The sequence below is a fragment of the Cygnus atratus genome, chromosome 2 (genome assembly GCF_013377495.2).
Source record: "Cygnus atratus isolate AKBS03 ecotype Queensland, Australia chromosome 2, CAtr_DNAZoo_HiC_assembly, whole genome shotgun sequence".
NCBI lineage: Eukaryota > Metazoa > Chordata > Aves > Anseriformes > Anatidae > Cygnus > Cygnus atratus.
The window spans coordinates 124,636,590-124,663,338 of NC_066363.1; the positions used below are offsets into that span (position 1 = coordinate 124,636,590).

At 39.7% G+C, this 26,749-nt stretch overlaps 1 protein-coding gene across 1 annotated transcript in view; it reads right to left on the reverse strand.

The window, feature by feature from the left end:
* Nucleotides 1-13,495: 13,495 nt before the first annotated feature.
* CPA6 (carboxypeptidase A6) overlaps nucleotides 13,496-26,749 on the reverse strand; it is an 82,087-nt gene continuing 68,833 nt past the window's right edge. Inside the window, exons 7-11 of the mRNA XM_050708778.1 lie at nucleotides 25,702-25,812; nucleotides 25,359-25,449; nucleotides 20,542-20,744; nucleotides 15,328-15,412; nucleotides 13,496-13,683 (exon numbers count right to left, since the gene is read on the reverse strand). Of these exons, the coding sequence (XP_050564735.1) occupies nucleotides 13,496-13,683; nucleotides 15,328-15,412; nucleotides 20,542-20,744; nucleotides 25,359-25,449; nucleotides 25,702-25,812 (678 nt within the window). The remainder of the gene's footprint in view (nucleotides 13,684-15,327; nucleotides 15,413-20,541; nucleotides 20,745-25,358; nucleotides 25,450-25,701; nucleotides 25,813-26,749) is intronic.

Sequence of the window (26,749 nt, forward strand, 5' to 3'; positions counted from 1 at the left end):
ATGGCTACTGTTGTGGGGGAGGCTCTGCAAATGCAAAGGCAAATTCAAGCTGGTGTAGTACCCCCCTGTGTAATGGAAAATATTCCAGGAACACAAAGTTCTGGCAATTTCCTGAGGGCCTTGCACTGCAAAAGAAGATGTATGGAGGATCTATGGCAAAGATAACACTGATTTATGGCTTCTCAGCCAACTCCAGCAGATAAAATTGCTAAGGAACTATTACTGGATATTAAGGAGAAACTGTTGAAGGGAGGGAGCCACAACATGATTGCCTTCCTTCTTGGGAAGTGGTGCCGCTACTGTTACAGCTCTCTGAGATTACTCTGTGGTGCTGAATCTGGTTCATTAGTTATGTTCCCAAACACCCATAATAGCACGGACTACCATAGTGTACGGTTATGCCAAATTTTTAATCTCCAGTTTGGAGTTACAAAATGGGAATAATCTGATTGGTGGCAAATTAGGAAAGTAACAAATTCACTGAAAATGATGATCCTCCTACCTTTAAATCCTAGCTTTGGGCTCCTGCAGGTCTTTGTAACTGATGTGACATGACCAGTGTAATGCATGCTGAGTTGTTTTACAGATTAGGCATTGAATAGCCTAGCTACTGGAAGCACGAAGCATTAGCTTTAACCTAATTTTTGTGTTCTGAAAGACTCCCTTCCCCTTGATCCGGGGTGAATTCAGTGTATCACTTTAGAACTTGGGCATTTTCAAAGGTTTATGCAGATCTCTTTCAATAAGCTGATAATAACAAAAGAAGGTCTGAAAATGAAAAAGGAGTGAGAAAAGTTGAATGGAGTTAGGCTGGATAAATCTCCCTTGAATCTGTGGGTATGGTAAGTCAAATGAATGACAAGGATGGTTTCCAAGTAGTTTAATATCCGTGTTGAAAGGCAGGGACAGAGAGGTCATAAAAGTCACGTGAATTAAGGTGGCAAGCAATGAGACTGGAGCAATAACCACTTTCAACTGCCATCAAGTGATCTTTGAATCTGCCTGATTGCTTCCTCCAGCAACCGCAGTGGGCTATTTGCTGTCAAATATGCAATAACTGATACTTCAGCCTGTATATTACAAACCGTGGGCTTCGTAGCAGGAATGAAAGATTTTGAATATGAATAACCAGAAAGATAAAATTGAATGGGCGTTATGGTTATTCTTGCCTAGAAGAAAGATACTAAAGAAGCAGAAGGAAGATATTAAAGAAGCACTGTAATGGTGATTCATTCTAGGATCCTAGTTAACTTGCTAAATATTTGCTCGGTGTGTATTCACTCAAATAACTTCACAAAATGTTTTAAAATACCTATGACAGTTTTGATTGGACTTCCAAGATGTTTCTAGTTTGAAGTTAAGCGTCAGAGGTGACGTGTGATCAGCATCATTAAAAACTGGACTCACTGGTTCGCAGCATGTAGGATGGATGGCTTCTCATGACATTCAAAGCTGCTGCTGTCTGGGTTCAGAACCAGGCACAGGTGGAGTGGTTAGTTTTGTATCTGAAAGTCTTTATTGCATGCTGTTTCTTTCTAAAAGATTTTTGACCTCCTCCTGCAGGAACAGAGATGGTGCCTATAAGGAAGTGTTGCCGTGCCACTGGTGGGGCTGTTGAGGTGTGATTTATAATTGTTCACAGCTGAGAAGGCCGAACAGAACGAACATTGTTGGGCTGGTAAAAATCTCATTTTTCATGATTTGTGAGACAGCTAACAGCTAATTCTTCAGGACCTACTTTCTACAAATCCATAGAGCCATTGCTGATTTTTGTGACTGCTTCTGTTCGTGATCTGAAGTTGTGCTTACCAGTACTGCAGTCCTCGCTTAAACAAAGTGTGAAGAGGGGTGTGCAGGGCCTTTATGATTGATACATAGCGATATATAGTCAAGATTAATGATAATGATTAATGATAATGTTTATAGTGTTTCATACGTGCTTGAGCCAAACTTGCTTCCTTAGCTAGCACTGGGACTAGATATATTTTGCAATGAAAGCTTACTTACATGAATTTAATAGCAAGTTATGGCAGTGGAGCTTCAATTGGTCTACTTGTATATGCATGAGATGGAGGTCACACCTCTGGATAGCTGTGGATGTAGTCCTTAAAAGGCTCGTTTAACAAACCACTTCTATTCTTTAGCTTGTTCTTCCTAAACTTTTCCTTGCTTATACTCGTCAGCACATTGCTTTCCCTTTGTTCACCATTTTAGAACAGAAATATTACTTGGGATATTATTGTACACAAATGCACAGAAATGGCATGAACACAGATGTAAGAGGGGAACAATGTGGTATATTTTTTCATAATTGTGCTGGCATTAAGCTCCTTCACATGGATAAGGCCAACCAAATGTGGATGCTTCACTCTGCTTGGAAACCAGAACACTCAGCACGGGCAACTGTAGTTTTCTCCTTTTTTGAGCAACAGTGTGTGCAACCTACAAAATAGCTTTCTTAATCTTAAGACATATTAGTCTACAGAGAAATAGGCAAAGCAGGTTAAACAATTGTGCATCATTTTTAAATAGTATTTTGAAGTGTTCATATCACAAAATGCGTGATAAGAATTTTCTCCAAGTTTGTGGAGATTTAAATTCATGGTTTCATTTATTTTCATTGTAGTGCTGGATCAAAGGTAGAAGATTAACATCCAAATTGACTTTAAATTCACAGTATACTGTATTAGAGTGAGGCTGAGTCCTTTGAAATAGGTGTGAGCCCTCTGTCTGTGGAAGCTGACTGTACTCTGTTTTAAAAATCAGAGAGGTAACAGCAGTGTCTTATAAGCAGGCTTTGTGTATTTGTGCATATTTGGTACATGTGGTCACTGTGTGAAATACAATACTGAAACATTCCGGTGTATTTGCAAACCTTAATGTTACCGCAATAATGCAGCAAACATAAATTTGTTAAGAAAAATCACAGGACACAGGAATCTGTAGTCACTATTTCGATGTATAAATCTCTGATTTTGAGATTATTTTTACCATGTCACTTACTATTACAATTTTAATGAATGTTTTACCATGAAGCTATGACTGAGTTTTGTTTTTCTTGCTCATGATAGGCTCTGAGCACAGTTTCTTTCTAATGAAGGTATTAGCTTTTATTAGAAGATTGTATTCTGCAGGGGCAGGCTGAACAGGCCATAGCTTTCTGTGAACAGCTGTTTACTAATCTTGATTACCGATTGCTTGCATCAAAAGTGAACTTGTACATTCTTGTAAAAATAAGGTAACATTCTCACTTTAAGTTCAAGGACTGCCTTCAACTCAGTAGCCTTTAAATATCATGTAGTGCCTGCTAGAGGCAGGAAAAAGAGAAAATTAACAGAGGATGCAGCTTTAAGGGGCATCTCATACGGGTTCAGCAGGCAGCTGGCAGCCAGTCAGCCACTGGTTAAAATCCACAGGGTCTCACCAAACCTCGAATTAGCTGTTTTCAGTGACAGATTTGGAACTGCCCTCGGATGGATTTTGAATACTCTGCATTGCTTGATTATTTATGTATTGGTATGTTGTGTGTCTTTGGTATTGTCTGTGTGTTGTGTAGTAGCATTTGTTTAACTTGTAAAAAATCTGTCCGGAAAAAAAAAAAACAAAAAAAAAAAAACAGGAAAAGAATGCATCAAGCTAGCTAACTCAGTTAGATAGCTAATCGTTATTAATGGGGAATACCAAAACTATTTGCTCTTACAGTTCGGGTTCCCTCTCCAGCAATCTACAAGGCAGAAAAAGAAATATGCATCTAGAGTAACCTAAATTACTGTCAGGATTAAAAGAAGCATGAAAGAGAGGGACAGGAAGGAAGATGCCTTCATAGTCCACAGCACCAGCCTTCACTTGTGGTGGCTGAAGAAATTAGGTCTGCTTGAATTATTGTTGAAATTACACACCAGAAATTAATCCGTAAATGTCCTGCATGTCATGGGCAACCTTGAAAGAAAGAACTTCAGGCATCTGAATTCAGCCAGAGCTGTATCTACTGAAAATTAAGGGGTAAGTCCCATCCTAGGATGGAATTTGTCTCAACTAATTTTAACAGTTATAAAAGCTAAGCACCTAGTCTCAGCTGTCATTTGGGCTCTGGCTATGCAAAAAGAGTAACATCTAATGAGGAACTCATACAGTAGCAATAATGCCAAGACTACGATAGATGTGGCCTATCAACCTCTACATCCTTTATTTTTCCCTACCCACTATATAGAGGGAACCAAGTCGATTTAGTTTAGATGAATAGTTTTCATTTAATTTAAGTCAGACGAGTTAAATCCCACCTTCAGAGCACGAGGACTGTGAATTTCTTCTCCCAGACAGGTGAAACTTCAGGCCTGCCACCCCAGGGGACGAATTCAGGAAAAACAGAAGGTGAGTGGTAGCATAGGTAAGCCTGCAACTCTAACACCTCGAGCTTCCATACTACCCGGCATTATTATCCTCCGGGAGGAGGCACAAGGGTTGCCTGTTTCATCCAGCCACAAAAGAATGGGAGGCTTTAGTGGGATATCTCAGAAATCTCAAGTGCACTTTTGGCTGTTGGATTGCCAGTTGTTGTCAAAATGCTGAATAATAGTGAATGAGCTACTAAAGGCTTTGGTCCTTTTCATGGCAGTGTATATAACTGACAGGGAACACCTAAGGCAAAAGCACTGCTATATTTATAGTTGATGTGTATGTGAACCTTCATAAGTAACATTCTTTTGTATGACAAAGAATTTTGCAGAGTTTAAAGACTTATTTAGTTATTGTTTCTTTTTTAAAAGGTATGCACTTATATCTTAAATAAATAAACTGACTCTCGCTGTGTTAAAATAATTTCCCACACTGGATGGCAAGCAAAATGATAGATATCCAGTAGTTTTCCTTTTCATTGCAGCTTTGGCTTCTATAGTCTAGTGGATTTGAGCATAAAGTGCCATTTAAATAGATGCACATTGTTAAGATTAGTCAAGTCTGGGAGAGCCTTCCTTGGAAACATTCCCGTATACGTCTCATCTTCTGGGTTCCAGTGATGCTTTTTTGGAATTTGTTGCATGTTTTTAACTTCATGCTGTATATTGATGGTGCTGCAACTATATCCTTTTCAGTTACAATACAAATCTGTTCTTGAAAAGCTGTGTACTTATGAAAGTGCATTGCAATGCAGAGGAATGGAGAAAAATCATGTAACGGATTTCTAAGGAAAAGTGGAGTAGAAATACTCTTCTACTATGCAGTGGGATCAGTATTTAGATGAATTTTATGGCAAGTGAGGTTTTCCATAAAGGAAGTTAATCTTAACTCTCTTTACCTCTCAGTTTCCAATATCTTGCAGCAGATACATGGTGATTTTTACACTTTTCCACACACCCCTGCGGAAATACTCCCCAAATGTAATGCAGATTATTTCTGCTACGTCTGCATGGAATCTGCCGCTCTGCTTCTTCACACGGCAGATAGGCATCCACTTCTGCTGTGTTGAGGTTTATCCCCATGTACAGCTGGAGAGGTGGAGATAAAGGTGCCAACCTGTGCTGAGTGAGAAATGTTGTGACTGAGAGGGGAGGCATTACTATATTCCTTCACCTCTTCGCTAATATCCACAAACATTAAAAATTAATTATGTCTGAGGATTCTTGAATATTAATCTTGTCCACATGGGAGTACTCCAATGGTAAGTTATTTTTTAGGTAAGAGAAGTTTGACTGAGGGCTGTGACATCATCAGATTCATGGAGAAGCGATTTCCTAGATTTTAGTGTCCTTTCAGCCCTCTGCTTTTTACCTTAGAAATAATCCCAGCAGTATCCATTTACTTACATTTCTTCAGGATGAATTTATTTCTATGCTTCTCACAGAGTGCCATTCAATCTAAAATGATTAGTTTTTGCTTGTTTGCTAGTTTTTGTCTAACATTAGTTTTTCATCTGTTTCTAGCCATTTGCTCTCCCAGTAAGCCATATGACCCAGCAGTCCTCTAATTATCCCACATGGTTGTTTTCCTTTCGTCTTTCTTAAGTATTGGTGCTTCACTATTGCTGGTTAAAAATAAAAATGCCTTTTAAAACTCATCCAGATAATGTCTGCTGCTCTTGGGGCCTACAGTCTTGCTATTTAATTTGGACTTTTTCTCTTACCCCATGTTAGACTTCTGTCCTTTGCCTTTATTTTTAGTCTACCTGATACTGAGTGAAATGCTTCAACCAGTCTGCCTTGGGTCCGTGCATTCAGAATTGGAGTCTGAAGATGATATATACTGTACTTAGTATGTCTGTGGATAAAACTTTTCACAAATCATTTGCCTTCCAAGATTTATTTTTTTGTACATACAGACTGCCAGTTTTCCGCAAAATGGAAATCCAAAAAAGGAGTTTTTAAGAAATCAGCTTTTTCTCTGCCCTTCAACAGACACCTAAATGGACAAGAGTTATTCTTGTGCATATTCAGGCTTTAGCACTGATGGATTGTTTAAGATACAGAGGCAAAAGAAAAAGAAGACAGTGATTCCAGCGATTTTAAATGCCGCTCTTTCTGACGGGCTGGGTGTCGGTGGAAGAGCAGCCAGGCACACCAGCCAAGGAGCCTTCCTTGCTGCTGAAGTGCAGGGAAGTGTGAAATGAATGGGGACCTTCCTTGCTTTGTTAAAATTCTGAGGTAGATTTTAACATTTTTTTGAAAAATGCAGTCCTGACAGCCGTGGAAACATGATGTTCCTACTCTCTGCTCAAGAGGGGAGATTTATAGATCAATTTCCCCACATTCATCAGCATCAAAATATCTCTCTGAAGAGTAGCCTGTTCTTCAGACAGGTTTGCTGTGAGGTCTCTGCTGAGACATCTCCTGAAGGCTGAAGTTATCATCTGTGGGGTTGGTAGGTGTACATTTGACGGCAAGTGGACTGCATCCTCTGAATCCCTAAACATCCTTCAGGATAGCAGCAGCTTCAGGTCACTTCTACCTCAGCTTCTCCGACAAGAAACTTCATTAAAATAAGTGCAAGTTTTAATATAAGATTTTTTTTCTTGTTTTGTTTAAAATTATGATTTTAAAAATGTGTTCCTAAAAATGCATAGTATATGGAAGAATTGCTCGTGGGCTGAAGACACAAATCCTGGTGGCCTGTAGGCTCCCCAGGGCCTTCCTGAAGGCTTACAAGCCTCTACAGGAAGAGCTCAGACACCCCTTTGTTCACTCTGGGCAGTGACACAGGACCTTCTTCGTAACCCACAAGATAACACAGGCTTTCTGGGATGCAGCCAGCTGTCAGTTGAGGGTGTAACACCTTATCACAGCCTCTGCCCAAAACTGGGTGGGTGTTCACGGTAGCAAAACCTGACCCCTTAGCTCTGTGCTGGGCAGCACGTGAAGGGTACGGCCTGTGGTCAGGGCTCCTAGGTGGTAATGACAGCAGACCCACAGCAGCCCTGGGAGAAGAGCTTTGGGTTTTGCACCAGTGTAATAGCACAGGGGGCTCTAAGGCACCAGACGAAGTGGCTGAACTGGGGTGCTTGCAGTGTGTGGAGTGGGGAAGCCCAGCACACGCTGCCTGCTACCTGTGGCCTTGTGGCTGCCACAAGTTGCAGCCACGCCGTTACATAAACCCTCAGCCAGCACACGCTGTGCAGACAGACGCCTTGTTTGTGTGTGATCCGAGCCGTGTAGGTATGTGGGGAAGTTCACACATTTTAACAGGTTCACCATTTAAATTTAGTCCCGAAAGTTAGAAGCTGTTAGAGCCCGAAGTCATCACCGACAGACAGGACTCACTTCGGTTTTGAAATGGAGGAGGAGAAATGGAGAGGCGCACAGCGTGAGGTAGCAAATTTATCCTGTGAGATAAGGCTCAAGTACATTTTGCCTTTTTGACAGATTCTGTGCTAACAAGGCCAAACAGCAGCTCTGCTTCTCCTACCACAGAGGCAGGCATGCCACTCGTTTAACCCTTAGGAGGCTGCCTGGCTCCCAGGAAAATAACAATACCTCGGCCCAAACCGTATTAAGCTCAGTGAATGCAATAATTTAATTCAGAGTAAAGCAATTAGTAAAGAACTTTAAATATACCTTTTTAAAAAAAAAAGAAAAAAAAAACAACAAAAACTAAAACAAAACCCCCAGCTATTTCTAGCTAACTAAGCACAGAACATTTAACACAGCTTTTTGACTGAACTGCTTTGATTCAGCCCAGTCAACCCAGATTTTCTCAATCTAGAAACAAAATAAAATGAAACAGTAAGTGGATCAGTCATTTTGGCTGAGATTTTCAGACTGCTATACTGTCTTTTTCAGTTATAGCATGTTGAAGACAATGAGCCATCTAAACTCTGGTTGTGATTCAAACAGATACATTATTTTCAAGAAAATTGAAAATTCTGTTATAAAATGAAACTTTCTCAGATGTATGTAGGTTCATATTCTGCTCAGAATTAGTTAAAAAAAAAAGAAATAAAGGTTAATTATTTGGTTAAAAAAAGAGACACTCCCAGCCCTCCTGCACCCAGCATCAAGCCGTACTGGTAGGCAGAGGAACAGCCTGGCAGTTAGTAGTCAGCACAAAAGACTAAAACACCTGCTCACAGTCATACCACAATATTTATTTCAGAACCAGTTATCTATTATTTCAGTTAAAGTATGCACTCCTACAGACCTGGGGAGAGATTAAAATAGCTCCCTGTTATGGCTATTCTGCCCACATCTTTTTCATTAATGCCAAACAGTGGTAGGGTAGCAGGAATCTCGGAGCAGACAGGAACTATGACGAACATTATCCCTTGTCTTTGTTGCAAAGGATGGATCTTCATTGTCACAGGCATGCACTTTCTGCATGGCTGGGGTCAGTAGCAGAATTTTTTAATTAACAATTGGATCTATTATTTATGAGTGCATTCCCTGATGTCCCAGTCCAAGGGCAAGCCCTGCTGTGCTTGACTCAGTCTCTTCAGAGAGCATTTGAAAGGATCTGCACATACAGAGAGCTGCAACTTTCTGGTTGACCACTGCTGCTTGTTGGGCAGGGACAAGCATTTAGGGGCTTCTGGGTTGAAGATGTACTTATTGCACCAAACACTTCCTTATTTGCTAAGAAGAACCCTGTATGAGCTCACTGCTCATACAGGTTAACCCTGGTTATCCCAAATTTGCAGATACTAAAAGAAGACCTTGTTGTTAAGGCAGGCTCCTTTGACACCACTTAAAAGTGTGAGTTTCCGACCAGCTGCTCAAGGTGTGCATCACAGGTAGGGTGATGGGCGCATTCAGCTGAGGAGCGTGAAAGCCACTCTGGAGTAGTTAACCTTCATTCATGTCAGACCAACAACCAGCATAAGTACTCCTGACTCCATGGTGCTGATGTGGATGGAGGGTCTATCGATTTAATCAGCCAGAACACAAGTGAGTCTGCACACAGATTTCCTCCTACTTCGATAGGGGGAAACAATTACATCTCTTTGGATCTTAAACTTTTATCATGAATGAATATGAAAATCGGACATACATTAAGCATGCCACATTTTCTGTGGACAGAAGGTTTTTAAAAAGGTATTTGGCGTGGTGACTTTAAAAATGTTTTCAGAGGAATATAATCAATGTAATGGGGTTCATATTTTAAAGCTCTCTCTGAGATTTATTTAGATTTCTGTTTTCTTTAGATTTCTGTTCTCTTTTCTTCAGCAGAAGTGTAGTTTCATCTCTATACATTTGATATATTATTCTGGTGTTTTACCAACATTTAAGAACTGAATGAAACTGGTAACATTTGGCTTTTAGTCACAAAAAGTAAAAAAATAAAATAAAAAAATTAAATCATTATGTATGAGACTAACAATGAATGTGACTGCTACAACACTGAGCTATAGAAATGGTACAGTAGTTTCACTCAGAGAAAGGAAAGGATGTCAAAGGGCTTACAAATATACTGCTCAACTCATGCTACTGAATATCTTATTCCTTGAGCAATGCCATAAAACTAAATGTAAACATAAAAAGGGAGGGTATTGTTTAACATGAATAAACTAGAGTGGTTAAATATTAACCTGTTTTTGGTAGGAAATATGCTGCTTTCTTCTCAGCCTAAAGAATTAAGTGTAGTGTTTTCAATAAGCATTTTTGCGCAGTCCTCGAGTAGATAGTGCAATCTGCATGCTGCAATTTATTTTGTAGACAAACTGACTGGTACTGGTTGTTTCCAAGTAAATGCATGTTGGCATTGAAGGTCATTCTTAATCTTTCTGCTCAAATTTCAGACGATAAAAAAAAAAAAGAACTGCATTTTTCTGGAGGCTTTACGTGTTACATGGGTAACCAAATGCATTGGCCTTTTTGAAGCAACTTCTGAAGAAGGTATGGGGAGCTTTGCCCTATGTTCTTTGTTCCAGATTTGCAGTGAAACTCAGTACCTTTTTCAACATATAAAGGTAATTTTTTTAACAATTTATGAATGACAATTCAAGGTCATTTGGAATCTTTCTAAGTTCACATTTGGGATAATTTTTTTGTGGTTGAGAAGGGTGACTTTCGGAGGCATAGGCCTGTTTCCTTCATGCTAATTTACCTGAGTTGTGTTTTTAAAACATAAAAGCTGTCAGAGAAAAGAACAGATGTTCACAAAACCTTGTCTGAGCATTTTTTCCAATTTACAGAAGCAGTTATAGTTATTCTATCAATAAGCAAAAGAAGGATGTTCAACTCCTGGATTTCACATAATGATTATATATTTGATTTTGACTGCCAGATTAATAACCACTGTTTTGCTGTTCATGTGCTTTTTATTTGAATGATAAACTACACCTATCATCATAACATAAACTCATCTTTCTTAAAACAGCTACCAATTCTGTTGTCCTATGGGCAATAAAGTCTGCTGAAGAGAAGTAGAAAGGGAAGAGATGTAAGTAATTATAGAGATAAGAAAGAAATGTTCAGAGAAGTAACATTTGTAAGTCAAAAAGGCTGTTGTTCCATACCCAAATAGCTGTTATAAGAATTCTTGCCTTAGGGTAAACTGCTCTATTTAGAATCACTCTTGCTGATTAATTTTCTTACAAATTTTTAATTCAGGAAATAGGGTTCGCTCTTTTCTGCGGAGTGTCTTTTTGATCAGCTTTAGTGACCCTGAAATTAAAGGACTCAGAGACTGTTTACACTTGTATTCAGCTATGGAGCACTGAATTATCCTGCATAGAAAGGTCTTCAAAACTCAGCTCAGCTCAGAGGTTTCAGTTGCATGTAAAGCAGTATTCAGGCTTAGTCCACCCAGATGCCAGGACACAGCTTTATTCATCGAATGTTTTTAAAATCAAATACTTCTAAATGTCAAAGCTTAGATAAATGTAGGACTACCTGCAATTATTCCTGTCCAAGGTCAACCACATCTAAAATGTTAGGACCTTTTGTTAATAAAACCAGTTTTCTTTTTCTTTTTTCTTTTATTTTTCTCCAAGAGTTCAATTACTTTTCAGTAACAGTGGAGATGTGATGGTATGAAGATAAATCTGAAATGTTTCATGTGATGAACCGTTAAACTATGAGCAGCAATCAATCCATCACATCTGAATCTGGTTTCTTCTGGCCTCTATGTGGAAAAGGTTGTACAAAGGTTGCAATCCAGTGATGAATTGTCTCCTGCTGATTAGGCGTCTCTCACACCTTCTGTCCTTCACTTCCGTTCCACGTGTCCTTGTAATAGTTAAATCTTATTACTTAAATGCAGGATAACTCTTGACAATTGATGCTAATATTTAATTTACACCACAACCAGGACCGATTGTCAAGACTTTGTGCATAGCAAGACACTGTTGTTGCAGTCTTCAAAGTATTTAATGATTATGGTCATAAGCAAATGGGAGATGATCATTGGATAGATATTTTGTAGAGCTTCCATTACCTAGATTTTAATTAAAGCATATTAGAAACTTGCATTACTCAAACAACTCTGAACTAATCAAGTCTGGACAAGCTTTCAGAAAGCTTGCTTAAAATAAATACATTTTATTAACAAAATGTTAAACTTACATAGAATGGGATTCTGTCATCTTTGCTCACTGATTGCCTTTTGAAGTCCTGAAGACAATAGCATTCTTATTTAAATATAGTGCTCCCTAGTCTCATAAATGTTGCACATTTACTAAGTTCAAGTATGTATCTAAAGAGGGTGTAGATTTTTTAAAGTATTGTATCTGTCAGTAATGTTTTACAGATACAGAAAATTGTTAAAACCATGAACTAAGGCTTAACAATGAAATAAAATATGAAGAATATTACAAAAGCCTTTGATAATTTTGTTAACAAATACATTTTATTTAACATGTTATGGCATAAGATTAAACTCAAAATTAATAAAGTAAAATATATGCTTTTGCAGATATAATAAAATGAAAAAAAATAGTATTTTAAAAGTACCCCCAAAACCTCAACAAGTTGTTACATTCTCTGTGCTTTCGTTATTATTCTTTCAAACATGGTGCTTATTTTCTCTCTTTCAGCTGTAAAGCTCCTGTTTTCACCTCCATCTCACTTAACAATCTATTATTAATTCCTTTAAAGCATGCAAAAAATATGACTTCCAAGAAGAGCAGCCACATAGCCACAGAGTTACAGAACTCACTGTAAGAATACTGATGAATAAAACATCAGTTAACATTGCAATTACAGGTCAAGGCCAGGTCCTCAGCTGGTAGAAATGGGCATATACTATGGCAAAACCCAGAAGCACCAGTCACCTGCCTGGTTCCAAGCTCCTAGTCATGGCAATTTGCTTTGTCAGCTATGGTCTCTCCATAAAGCAGAGTATTGTATAGTTCAATAATATTTTATTATAATTCTTACATATCTTGAGGGAAGTTACATTTTCAAGGGCAGTATGTTGATTTTTAGTCCACCCCAATATATACATTTGAAAGTTGTCATTTCTGAACAGTTAAAGGGAACCTTGGGTCAAATTCCTGCATTATATGAATAAAAATCAGAAAAGTGCATATACATATGTATGTATAAATGCAGAAAGAAGACACGTTGCTACCTGTAGCATGTCCAGCTGCAACTATGTACTGCACTGCCATTTACTGCTATAGACACAGGCCTGTGTTGGGACACAGAGTGCGTATACATGAAGGTTAATTTTATCCCCTGATTCAAGAGACTCCGTGAGGGAAGTCCTGTTTGGGAAAGCAGTAAGGCCAAGGACACTCTAGAAATTAAGTTTTCTGTCAAGCACCTGTATGTGGGCCTGGACCTGCCCCAGTGAAGTCCCTGGCAGAGAATCAAAGCTTTAATGCAAAAAGAACTAAATATGTTACACCAAATGGAAAACTAAGTTACTATATCAACTTCAGGGACTTTTGTAGAGTAAAAAATAAATGTTTGTTTTTATTTTCCATTTCTGGCCAGGTGAGTCTGGTAGAAACAATACCATATTACCTTCTATAGCTTCTATAAGCCTAAGCTTGCTGTGACAATTAAATGTACTGAAAGGCATTGATGCTGGAAGTAAAGCCCTTAATTTCAGATCCTAGAAATAGCTCTCAATGACATTTCTTCAGCAGATGAAGAGTTATATTTTTAACTGCAAGCATGGTCTCTGTGCAGGTTGGTTTGATCAGCGTCTCAGGAAGTAAAAATCCAAAATGGCCGGTGTCGCGCAGCTCAAAAGCAAATGCATAGGGGATACCGTTTTTGTAGGCCCAGTCCATAGAGCTGCCAGAACTCACATCTGAAAGAGAGAATTCAGAGAAAAGTAAAAAAAAAAAAAAACACAACAGTTCAGTGGAGGTCATTTGAAAGCACTGGATAATTATTGTGGTATTTTGTCTGCAGCACACAGTGACTACAGTTACAATGCAAGCTGTTGCTCCCTGACCCAAAACACCCTTCAGAGAGGGGTATGGGCACCCAGCTCCTTGTGTAAAGTTCTCGGCCCAATACAGGATTAGGCCCTCGATTTTCACATGAAAAAAGTAATAACTGACTTCTCTGTATACAGAGAAACTTCAATAAAAATGAACATTTCGTATACAGCCCCAAACTGTTCTTGTACCAGAGCTTTGCTTCCACAAAGATCTCCCAGCTGGAACTGTGCTCTCCATGCTTCCAGCCTTTTTTTTTTTTTTTTTTTTTTTTAAGGCAATTCCTTTGCAAGGAGAAGGGAGAAAGATGATAAAGTAAAATACATTCTCTTTTTAAAGTGCTTTTAAAATTCTTTTCTCTTAATTTCTGTCTCATCTCATGATTTCCTTACAGTATGAGAGCATTTGCATAGGTGGTGTCTAATATTAACAAACCTTCCAGAGGAAGTATGTTTCTTATGCTTTTCATTATCTCCATATGTTGGTTACCCAAGACACTTATATTTATATAAAGATCCATCTCCTATGTGGCCTGCTTTCTTCTGTGCAATTCTAGCATTAATTCACACTGCTCTTCCTTCGACGCAGCAAATGACTGCACTGTAATGAGCACAAGACGATGACTGTGCTGTGAAATGGGGGCCCACGATAAAGTGTGATGCGTAGAGCTCCAACCAAAACACAGTAACAGCAAAGGAGATGCAGGAGATTACTTGGTAAAGATCTTGCTATTTACTTAAGCTCCTCACTTTTTTTCAGAGCCTGTTGGTCTTTCCAAGAGAATTCAGGCCTCATAGTTTCAGTAAAGAGAGTCACATCTCGTTGAAACCTATTGAATTTCATTTCCTTTTCCCGGTCTGCATGGGGAGCTTGTTTGACAAATGTTGTTACATGTTTAAAGAGAATATTTTAAAGTTATTCTGTTTATAGGGGAAAATGCATTTGAAGTCACCCTCTGAAAAAACGGAAGATATCCAAGTAAAGATACTGTTGCTATCAGTTACCATCATCTAGACGCTGAGGCATTTGAAACCTAAGTTTTATGGAGATCATCTTAAATTTTAGAAGGAGCTCATGAATAGCTGTATCTATCACAAGTGCATAGAGAGAAAGGCAAAGTAATAGTGAAAGCTGAAAACTACTTTGAGTTATTTTCTCCCAAATATTTTATAATTTAGTAATGCATTTACAGTATCTGGTAAAGATAACGCTTCTTCAGATCTTCTGATTTATTTATTTAAATCTCTTTTTATATGTTCTGAACGTGTTACTTGCTGGATTTCCCCTCCAAAATGCATTGCATTTTACTCTCTTTTATTGCATCGGTTGACTTAATCTTACTGCAATCAACTGACTGTGTCAGTTACAAAACTTTTTCCGCCTTCTTCACCATCCACAACTGGAGCAAAGTTCACTTTAAATAGCATTTGCTTCCTTTGTAATAACAAAGGTAGTCTCCTTCTTACTATAGCTAGGTGAAAGTCGTAAACTTGTGTTGGAGGGAAACTCACACAAAGTGCTAGATGCAGGACCGTATCTGTATCTTACACCATAGGCAGACTGAAGAGCATTAACAGCATTATAGGCTGCAGATTCCTGTGTGGGGGAGAAAAACAAATGCATAAATTAGGTTCTGAATTAAATACTTCAGTGGGGTTGGAGCCTGAGCTATGGATTGCTGATTGCCGGCGCAATGCCCTGTTCTGTAAATCTGCAGCAACCAAACTAAAATGATTTTAAGCAAGAAATGCATTATTTATTTTTATTGACAGTAATTCCCTAACACTAAGAACTTGATTCAGTATTTTCATGGCATAAAAAAGCTCACTGCACTGTGAATGGTCAGCCATTAAATATTTCTAATTATAGGTGTATATATGCCATTTTTTAGGCATTTTAAAAGCTATGCAAGCATATTCTGCCAACATCTGCAGATATATTTCCCAGTCTACTAAACCTCATTTCTGCTGGTGATTGAAGGTTTCATTCCACAGTGGTTCACTGAGCAGAGTAGGAAGAAGGAAGGAGGCAAATTCCACTCCTGAATCTCTGGTAGACTGGAGAGTATTCACCGCTGGTCTAACTTTCTCTGGGACCAGAAAACATAGGCTTGGAGATCTATTTTCACTATTGCAGAAGTACAGATTCAGTGCTGTGTGGGGAAAATGAGCACCTACATTTCCAGATCCATACGGGTACAGTCTGTGTAGGAGGTTCATGGCATCCTCTGAAACTGTGCAGGAGGCCTGGTGCATGGCAAATCCTGAGGGTCACACATGAATACTGCTTAATAGTGCTTGCAAACCCATAGAAAGGATGCACATATTTGAAAGGAAAAGGAATATTATGATCTCAAAAGAAAGGATTCTGGAGAATCATAGGATCATAGAATCACTGAATGGCTTTGGTTGAAAGAGACCTTAAATACCATTTAGTTCCAACCCCCCTGCCATGGGCAGGGACACCTCCCACCAGACCAGGTTGCTCGAAGTCCCTTCCAAGCTGGCCTTGAACACCTCCAGGGATGGGGCATCCACAGCTTCTCTGGGCAGCCTGTGCCAGTGCCTCACCACCCTCTGAGTGAAGAATTTCTTCCTTATACCTACTCTAGATCTCCCCTCTTTTAGTTTAAAACCATCCCCCCTTGTCCTATCACTATCTGCCTGCGTAAAAAGTTGCTCTCCTTTTTTATAAGCCAAATTTAAGTATTGAAAAGCTGCAGTGAGGTCTCTCTGGATCCTTCTCTTCTTCAGGCTGAACATCCCCGGCTCTCTCAGCCTTTCTCCATAAGAGAGGTGCTCCAGCCCTCTGATCAGCTTTGTGGCCCTCCTCGGACCCGCTGTAACAGCCCAACATCCTTCTTGTGCTGGGGGCCCCAGACCTGGATGCAGCACTCCAGGTGGGGCCTCACAAGGGCAGAGCAGAGGGCACAATCCCCTCCCTCCACCTGCTGGCCACCCCTCTGGTGATGCAGCCCAGGATGCAGTTGGCCTTCTGGGCTGCAAGCACGCACTGCTGGCTCACATTGAGCCTTTTGTCCACCAGAACCCACAAGTCCTTCTCTGCAGGGCTGCTCTCAGTGAGTTGTTCTCCCAGTCTGTGCTCACGTCTGTGATTGCCCCAAACCAGATGCAGCACTTAGACTTAGACCTCATTAAGTTCACATGGGCAAACTTATCTAGCTTGTCCAGTTCTTGCCCAATGAAAAAATAATTTTTTACCCCATTATGAAAATCTGCTAGACACAACTGGATTTGGTTTGTTCATTTCTCAGCACAAGGTAGATTGTGCTGGAGATTCTGGCCTGATATTTTCAGTTTGTCTCTTGTCTTCCTCTCACCACCTCCACGAGAGGCTGCACAAAGGCAGGAACTGCTCAAGTCAGTGCTGCCGTGCACTTCTGCAGGGCTGGGACCTGGGAGCCAGCTGATGCTGATGGGCAGTTTCTGACTCACCCCGCACCAAACATGAGGAGGTGGCCGGAGGCCCAAAACAGAGGGAAGTGCTGTCTTTTGGGACTCTTCCTTCTATTACGCATGCAGATGCCTCAACTTTTGTGAGTCATGACGCACACAGGACCCTGATGGGGCAGGAGGTGTCAGATCCTGTGAGGGCAGAGGGGTTTCATTGCGACAGTGCAGCAGTCATCCCAGTAAATGGGCCATGGAAAGGAGAACACAGCTATGAGAGAGAACACTCCCCACAGGAGTTACACGTCCTACAGCAACGACAGAAAACAGGCAAGGCCTGTCGAAATCGTTCTGAAGAAATCCTTTGGCAATTCCCATTTTAAAGCAGCACAACAGCACTGAGTTCTGCGCAGAGGCAGCAACTGCCTGAAGGTCAGCCCAGGAGGGACCCAAGTATGTGTCTGGCATGTAGGCAGGTGTCCCTGCACTGCTCTTAGCCTGGAGGGATGCTGCTCACTTCGCCTGTTGGAGTTATGTACTGAAGGGGGACAGTTCACACTGTGCAGATCTCACCGTGAATAAATCCAGGCAACCAGCCCTTGAACACCCCCCTCAAGGAGAAAGCTTCACATACAATTGTCGGATTTTTACAGGGAGATACACGAACTCAGTCATGCCATATAAGCTCACTGTAAACACTATTGCAAGTGACTGTACAGGAGAAAAAAAAAAAAAGAGTGAACAGTAGGTGAAATTTAAAACTCTCTTGGTGGAAGAATGTTTTTTTGTTGTTGTTGTTTGTTTGTTTTTTCCAATCTTAAAGTACACTTTCATTTTAAGTATCTTAAAAGGACAGATTTCAGGAGAGTGTTAATAGGAGACTTGTGCCTAAATTAGCCCAGAATATGCATGTTGTGATCAGTACGCAGCTCTCCAGTTTCAAAGCAGCTCTGAATAATTGAACGCTTTAACTGAAATGGTAACTGACAGCTCTCTAGAATGACACGACCCAGACAGAAACATCCTTTCTTTAGCCTGGGATTAATTGTGGCCCCCTGTTAACTCCAACTGCTATTTATCTGCTGTGCATGTGGAGTCCACGTGGACCAGCAAAGCTTGTTCCGTCAGCAGCAGGAAGCAGAGACAGCCACTTTCCATCTCACTGTAAATCTCCAAGAGAACTGGAGATTCTGGAACCTCAGCCTAAGTCACCGTTTGAGACACTTCAAATATTAAAGATTATTCATTTAGGAGCCGCTGGGTGACGGAGCCTTTGGCTGTAGGCAAATATTAAAACACATAAATAAATAAGCAACAGTATTCCATTCATTTCTACTATAACCCCCCCATACCGAACTTTCTAAATAACAGGAAATCACTTCAGTTTCTTATTCCAACCTCCCTCTCCTTTTTGCCCCACTGCAATAAAACCAATGCCAGAGTCAAACACTGGCAGAACATTTAGCATTGGTATTTGACTTACACCTGTCCAGGGCTGTTGTCTAAACCAGTGTCTTTCTTTGTCACTTTAGGTCCATACCCAAACTACCTCTGATGCAAAGCCTGATCCAAGGCCTCACAAACTCAGGGCACACCTATCACTCACCAAAGATGGACTCCTTTGGTTTAAAAGCTCTGGATGGAAAAGTAGAGTGTGTGCACTGAGGGGCAGTTTCTCTCTCAGAAAGGAAATAGCCACCAAGCAACAAGAACAACATGTATTGAAGATATATTGGTATGTATGAAAGCTCTCAGAGGTTCATTTTCCTTCAAATGAATTTCCTAACACTGTCTGCTGTTGTCCCACATTACTCCTGGTATTGTTGATACCCAGCAATCATCTTGCAGAGGAGATGCTGATTTTCTTCCTAAGATCATGTCTTTACCTTTTGCTGTCTTGTCTGTTCTAAAATGAAAGGATGCTTGCACCTGCTGGTTTTCGAAGAAATGAGATCCTGGGGTTTTCAATTCCCAGTCTACATTTTTTAGTAATTAATAGCTACCAGCTCATCTGGGAAGCTCTTCTTTCCCTTTGCCACTCCCCAAAAGAATGTGGAGAAGGTAGAATAAAAACAAGGTTCATGGATTTAATCAGAGTCAGTGCAGAGTTTGATTGCCAGTCTCCGTAAGTTCATATTTTTAGCTCCCTTGCCTGCACAGCTAACTTGTAATTTGCTCTATTTCCCAAGAATGACATCAGACAGGAAAAATTTTAGTAACTCATGAAATTAAGTGTCTTAACAGAAATAAACCAACAAAGAGGCTTCAGTTTGTGCAGTGCTGGCTGCTCAGTCTCCTGAGAGGGCAGCTCAGTGAAACTTCAGCGAATCTCCAAGGACCGACAACATCATTTATTCTGCACAGGATAAATGTAAGATGCAGTTAAGCTCCTTCTGGAGTAAACTAGCTTAAACTAGTAAGTTAAATGTCACTGCAGCTTTCAAGGCCAGAATGAGAGATGTATGGACAAAGCAAAAGAAAGATGCTGGCTACTGATTGCTGCAATATGCGTCTGTGAGCAGGAGCAAAGAGCAAGTGAAGCTTGAGCAACATTTCCCTAAGAGAATAGGCTAAAGGGAGGGTTTTATGCACAGGAGTCTGGCTCAAAGAAGACTTCACACTGCAAGCAGGGGGAATAGCTCTCCTGCATTTGGATGAGCATAGAATACATGAAATGTACATATTAGTAAATCAATAGGCTTGCATCAAAAAATATACTATTAATTTATTCTCCTAATAAACAAAAGCTCCAAAGCTCCTGATGTTAATTAACTGCTTGTCTTAAAGTGGTAAAAATGCTACGTCTGAGCAGGTTGATACATAAGGCAATAGAAGCTTTATTTTTGGTGAAATCTATGAGATTTCTCTTCTAATCAATAAACGTAAACCATTTCAATTTTATTTTGGTCATAAAATAGAAGATGATCTTCTCTGTGCTTCAAGTGTTCCAGTTCTGAGCATGAAGGGACAGAATATCAGCTACATGATGCCCAGGGACTTAACTACATAATTCCCATTACTGTTAATTAAATAAAACGATAATAACTATAATTAAAACCCAGGGATTTATCCTATAGGGTAATTTGCAGGGACTGATGGATGGAAGGCACTATACCATTTAAATCAAATTACTGCTGACTCACTTTGAGGGGAGGCTATCTAATCAGAAACAAGATTGTAAGTGGTTCCAGAATAAATACTCCTCAATATTAAATATGTGCAATGCATTGAGGAAACAACTCTCTTCTCAAAATGAAAATGTACCAAAAAATGTTATATAGGGAAGTGTATTCTCCCCAGCCATAATGTACTTACCACGCAACTGAAGTTTGGAATAGTTGCATATTTGTAAGAGTAAGGGTACAGCAGCATCTGTGCATATGCGTGGAAGGACAAATAGGCTTTTATTTGTTTCCGATGTTTGCGGAGAAAATGAGCAACAGCTTTTACTTCAGGCTCAGACTCAGGGTAGGGACCACAGTAGGTGTCGTCGCATGGGTGAAATGAAGCACCTTCATCTAGAGATGGAATGAGAAAGCTGATGGTGAGCGATTACAGAGAATTTCTATGGGTCAACTCCTGGCTCAGCCTTATGTGAGCCTCTGTGCAAGAGCATGAAAAGCTATAAACAAATTGCTTTTTTGTGAATGATGGGCATCAGCCAGTGGGACCTCAGTACAGCAATCTGCTTGTCCATCTAATAAACACAGCAAGTGGCCAAGTGGCCAACTACATGCAGTTCTCCCCAGAGGATGTATTTTTAACCCAAACCGGAAAGGAGAGCCTGACTACATTGTATTTTCTTCATTAGCTTTCCATACGAGGGGCACACTTTATGATAGCACTCCGGCATGGAGGTTTTATTAAAACTAGTGAGGGGTTTCAGTTGGTCTATTAGGAATCATGGAAATTTTTCACTAGTCGCTGCCAAGACCAGTTTAGCCCTTAAGAGTAGTTTAGTGTACTGGCTTATGCAGTGATAGCTGCAATGGTAGGTAGATAACCTCGACGTGCATTACCTTTGAGACTCGTTTAAAACATGAGAATAGTCCCTGACTACTGCCTATTTTTACTCTCGCAAACCTTATGGGAAAAAAATGATGAGCTGCATAGGATGATTGCTCAGTTAACTAAAATAGAAATAATCTCAGCTTGCACAGGGCTTATTTTTATTTCAAAAAGGGGCAAGGGCCCAACTGTGAGGATTTCTTTCACTGCATCATTGTGCTCAGGTGGCAGTAAGCTACAGAAGTGAAACCTACGTGTAATATCCCATGAGGTAGTGAAAGATGAAACTCAGAAAAGGAGGCGTGGTAGTGGCTCCTTTATCACATAGCAGTTCTGGTTCTAAGCCACCACCTCATTTACAGCTTAAGGCCTGGGCCTAAAAGAAGAATATTTATGCAAATCTATAGCGCTCTTTTATCCACTGTGATTTCTAAATGCCACATGCTTCACACTGACCTGCAGAATAATAATAGTTTGTTTGCTACATTTCCTGGTACCATCAGGGGCTTACAAAAGCAGTGCTTTATTGGCTTTCCTTTGTATAGTAAATACTCCCATCTTCAAATAATAAGAAAAAAGCAGTGTGTGAGAATGCATAATAATATGAACTAAGCAGGGTTATGCGATCATCCTAATGCCAAAAACCGAAAAATAAAAGAGGGGAAGAATTTCATGCTGCAGCTTCATTTGTAATAGGAAAAATGAGGCTATCATTCAATGGCCACAGGTGGGGATATCAAAAGGTATTACTGCTTAGATAGCCGTGGATATGGAAGGGTTATACTGAGGGCAGATGGTGTCCTCCCTGCAGAACAGATGGCCACCAAGTCATCCAGATCCCAAGAGCACCCTGCCTTGATGTCTTGTCAGATAATATAGCTAAAGGAAAGCTATTTAACAGAGCCTCCAGAGCCGCTGTTTTTTTTTGTTGTTGTTGTTGTTAATGGATGCTTCATCTCCCACAAGTGTTCTATGCTGAACCATGAAAATGAGCCTTCTTTTTAATAAAAAGCATAATCCTACAAGCTAACACTAAAATGACCCAATGGTAAAATATGACTCAGTTTAGTGACTTTTAGTGAAGAAAAGATTCTCTAAACTGCTCAGCCTACTATCATGAGCCACTTGTAATCCCAGCTGTAGTTAATGTTTTTCCTTACGTGAAGCTGGCTGGTGGTAAAGAGACTGAGTTTCCATGGTGCCCATGGACAGTGTAAGGATATCCTGAATCTTCATACTGCAAGTTCTTTTACAGTAACACAAGAAATAAAAAATGATACAGTATGTATCAACAACTCCTGTGAAATTTCAGAGTTATAGTCATGAGAAGAAAATGGAATTGTGTTAAATATCACCATGCTGCCTTATTTTTGTACCTGGTAGTATATTGAGGGTATCCTCCAGCATCTGTCATAAGATCAAAAGTACAAAGGAAGCATGTGCAGAGAATGATAAAACCAAGTCTAATTGGGTACAGAAGCAAGACTGGGGGTATGGATAAACTGAAGCATGATTCTCAAAATTCCTTGCAGCCACTTCTCCTGTCAGTGTGGGGTGCTGTCCTCAGTGAGCAATGGGGTGCTCTGGTAATTGAGAGGCATTCAAAATTTTAATTCCCACTGCTTCTTTCTCAGAGCTTTGGATGCAAACCCTTTCACTGGATTTGCCCTATGAAATGATTTAATTCTGTGTACCTCATTATTGGCTTTAAAGTTGCTGTTTATCTCATGAATTGAACCATTGTGCTACTTACTGCACACATATATATATTGCAAGGAACATTTGTACAACAGAGATCTTGCAGTCAGTATTCACCTGGGGCTGTGTGCAATTTCTGTGCACTAGTTTGGGCACAGGGGGGCTGCAAAACAGTATCTACCACAATCAGTGATATAACCCATTTTTCAGCCCCTAGAGAATACAGAAGCAACATCATAAAGCTTACATCAAAGTCCTGCACTAGAAGGGCAGAGGAAAGCAGAAGGGATGCTGTGCTATCTTTACCAAATAGCTCAGTGCAGCTAGCACACAGTGGCTTTGCTGGGGCTGGATTCTGCCACCACACACCTGCCTGGGAGTCCTGCAGTGAAGTTCAAGCCTTGTCTGCAAACTGTAGGTGTGACTGAACTGTATTAAAAGTTTTTTTACAAGCATACGCCATATTTAATTTTAAATGCATCATGGTTTTACAAGCCTCAAAGTGTGATATGATCCAGATTCTTCTCTGCCTCATTTAGAGTCAGATTAATGAGAACACAAGCCTCCAGGTGAGGATCTTCTGAGCACCCGTCAGCCCTGTCCATGAAAGAGCTCTTTATTTTCTGCTGAAAGAGGGAATCAGGTGGAATTTAGGGTCCAGTGAGGAAAGCAGAGCATGTGCTTAGTGGGATGATGAGCAACTTTGAAATAATTTTTAGTTTTTAAAGTTGTGGTGGGGAGCTGCCTTTCATTTATAGTGCAGAAAAGAGATTTAACAACTAGTGGATGGCAACACACAACGTGTGTGTATAGCTATAGTTTCACTCAGCCTAGAGTTTTGTTTGCTTTTACAGAAAAAAGAGCAAACATTTTCAGGACTGAGTAAAAAGTGTTTAGGTTTTAACACAGTTGGAGTGTTTTAAATACAGGGGAGCAGGAAGAGGGAGGAGCAGAGTGATTTGAACCCAAGAAAGATTAATTAGGTCTAGAAAGAAAACACACTGCAAATATTAATGTTGCACTGATAGGTAACTATAGTATGGCTCTGAAGATTTTTAAAAGAACTGTTCATTCCAATTATGCCAGTGACTTCTGAACAGTAAAAGCACATCCCCAAAATACCTGCAGTTGTGATTTTTGCACTTAAGTAAAAGATAATAACAATGATGCAGGACTTTGGTTCATTTTTACTTTCTTTTGCAGCATAAATTTGCCTTGAAGATCGTGATAGCAGCCCTAGGACTGTCTTCTGAGGTGCAGAGATTCTCATCTAACATCTAACGTCTGCAACTGCTTCCATGTCAGTCCTCTCTTTACTACAAGTAGAGTTGATAGAAATTGGAAGGTCCATACTGTATTGGTCCATACTGTATTGAATGTATGCTTCTGTTCACTCTCATCTCGTTTATAATTCCCCCAAGCAGATATTTTACACTTACTTTTATCCTTACAATTTTCAAAAATCTATTTAGTCAATCAAACCACTGAAAGGCAGACTGCACAGTGCTTAACCTTACTTCAAGCAGTGAGAGCACAGTGGAACCCCCTGGAGAGTTCCAGTAGAAGAGGAATAGGTCGAAGGGAGGACCATTGTGCTAACACCATGCAAACACAATTTCAGAGAGGTGAAGGAAGTTGCTTGAGATGGGAGAGCAGGTCAGCAGAAGAACCAGGTGAATAATGCTGTATTTCACAATGAAGGGCTGTTACTTTCTGCTACACCAGAACTTGTGTGGCTGCTGACTCCTGTGTGAGAGTTGCATCATCTTGCTGTAGGATTTAATAAAATATCATTTCTTGTTCAGCTGATCCATTCCAAATCTTCTGGTAATATTTCATTACTACTGTGTCCTCTATGCAAAATTTAGGTCAGTTTTTATGAAAGTATTTACAGAAATTCAGAGAGCTTGAAAATTGATCTCCATGCACTTAAAAGCTTCTTCACTAAATCACTAAAAATAATGGTCTTAAAATATTCTCAGACCTTTCTCTACAAAGCAAATCTGAAGTTTCCAAAACTAAGGTCATTTCAGAGAAGAGATTAATTAAATAAAATTAAGTCTAAAATATTTCCTAAGGTTGTAGTCAGGTAAATTCTGAAATGTGATGGGCCAAACTCAATACTATGCTTCATATGATTTACATGATTGCAGAAATATAGAACAGGTGTATGTGTGGTTTTGCACTTTTCCCACAATTACCATGAAAACTTTTGTTTGTGATGTGTCTTTCCAAAGGTCAGGACTTTTTTTTTTTTTTTAAAAGATAGATGGAAGATTCAAGCCCTGCCTAATGGTGTTACAGGAAAGCAGCTTCATCTTTAACTGTGGAATACTTTGCAACTGATGTGATCTAACCCACTTACTGTGTCAATAATTAAATACAGGATAATCTGAACTTGCGGACCAAAGTATTTTCAGACTTACCACACCATTTCACTTTCCAGTTGCGATTAGCATCAACACCATGACATGGGAACCTGGAGTTCCTTGATCTTGTTTTTCTCCAGAATCGATCCTAATGTAAGTTTTAAAACAATTAATTAACAATATTACTGTATTTTGATGAAAATCTATCTGTACACACAGAAAAACACACCCCTGGTAAACACACTCAGTATTATATTTTAACTGAATTAATTTACTTCAATTTTGCATGACACAAACTGAAGGGCCAGATTATCCAGAAAGTCACCTTTGAATGATATAAGAAACATTCAATCTTACCTGTCTGAACAATTTTTTGAGTAATACTACTGATAGTACTTACATTTGTCCAGCTAAAATGGTATCCATCCACATTAAATACAGGCATAATATAGAAATACAGCTGAGTTAGCATCCTTCTCATGGTAGGATCAGTCTGGTATGTCTGCAGAGCCTAAAGAAGAAAGGCCAATGTAGTTTCTATAACAAAAATAATTTCCTGGTTAAGTGTTGTGACTGGTTAAGATGGTCATGTGGCCTTTGGCAGTATAGAGACCTGTTCCTACTGCACCATTGGTATTCTTAGAGCTGTACTTGAAAGGCTGACATCTTCCTCTAAATATGAATAAAGGTAGCGTGTGAACGTGAAAAAAGGTGTTCAAAAGACCCTGTTCTCCCTGCTTCTCAGTTACCTTCAATAGCCAAGAAAATACAACTCAGGTTACGTAGAAACAAATGCATGTGAAGTGTTTCTTGACGTAAGTGCTGAAAGTCAGTGGAATAGTTTCTTAGCTGAGGAAACATACTTAGGTCCCATAAGACAATGGAGTGCTATTGTTTCCACCAGGTGATGATTTGGTGAGGTCAGAGCATGCGTAAAAGTATTTAAGGCTCACCTTATGTAAGCTTTTATGTTGTATTCAAAGTAATTTACTATATTCCCAATCATCAATACAAGCAGCTTATTCCTTTACAATTTAGGAAGCTCTGTACTTTTGGAGAAGCTCAGGTATAAAGGTTGGAAGAGGAGGTCTAGGTAGGGAAAGTAATTTTTTTCCATTCTTTATCATAGAGAAATGAAGCAAACCAGAAACTCCTCAGCAGCTATTTCATGGAGAAGAAATTTGGTTGAGGAGGAAACAAGTCACCACACATCACTTCCTTGACTTTTTAATGCTTTTCTCTTTTTAGCCAGTATTAACAAATACAGCTCAGCTTTTGTCTTTGTGTTAGGTATTTACATATCAGAGATAACGAGACTGGCATATTTGCTTGTGGCTTTATCTATGCATGCCATTCTTTCACTGCAAGTTACATTTGTAATTATGCATTTTGTTACATTGAAGTGTTATATATACTGTATCATAAACTGGAAGAAGAAACTCTTCAAA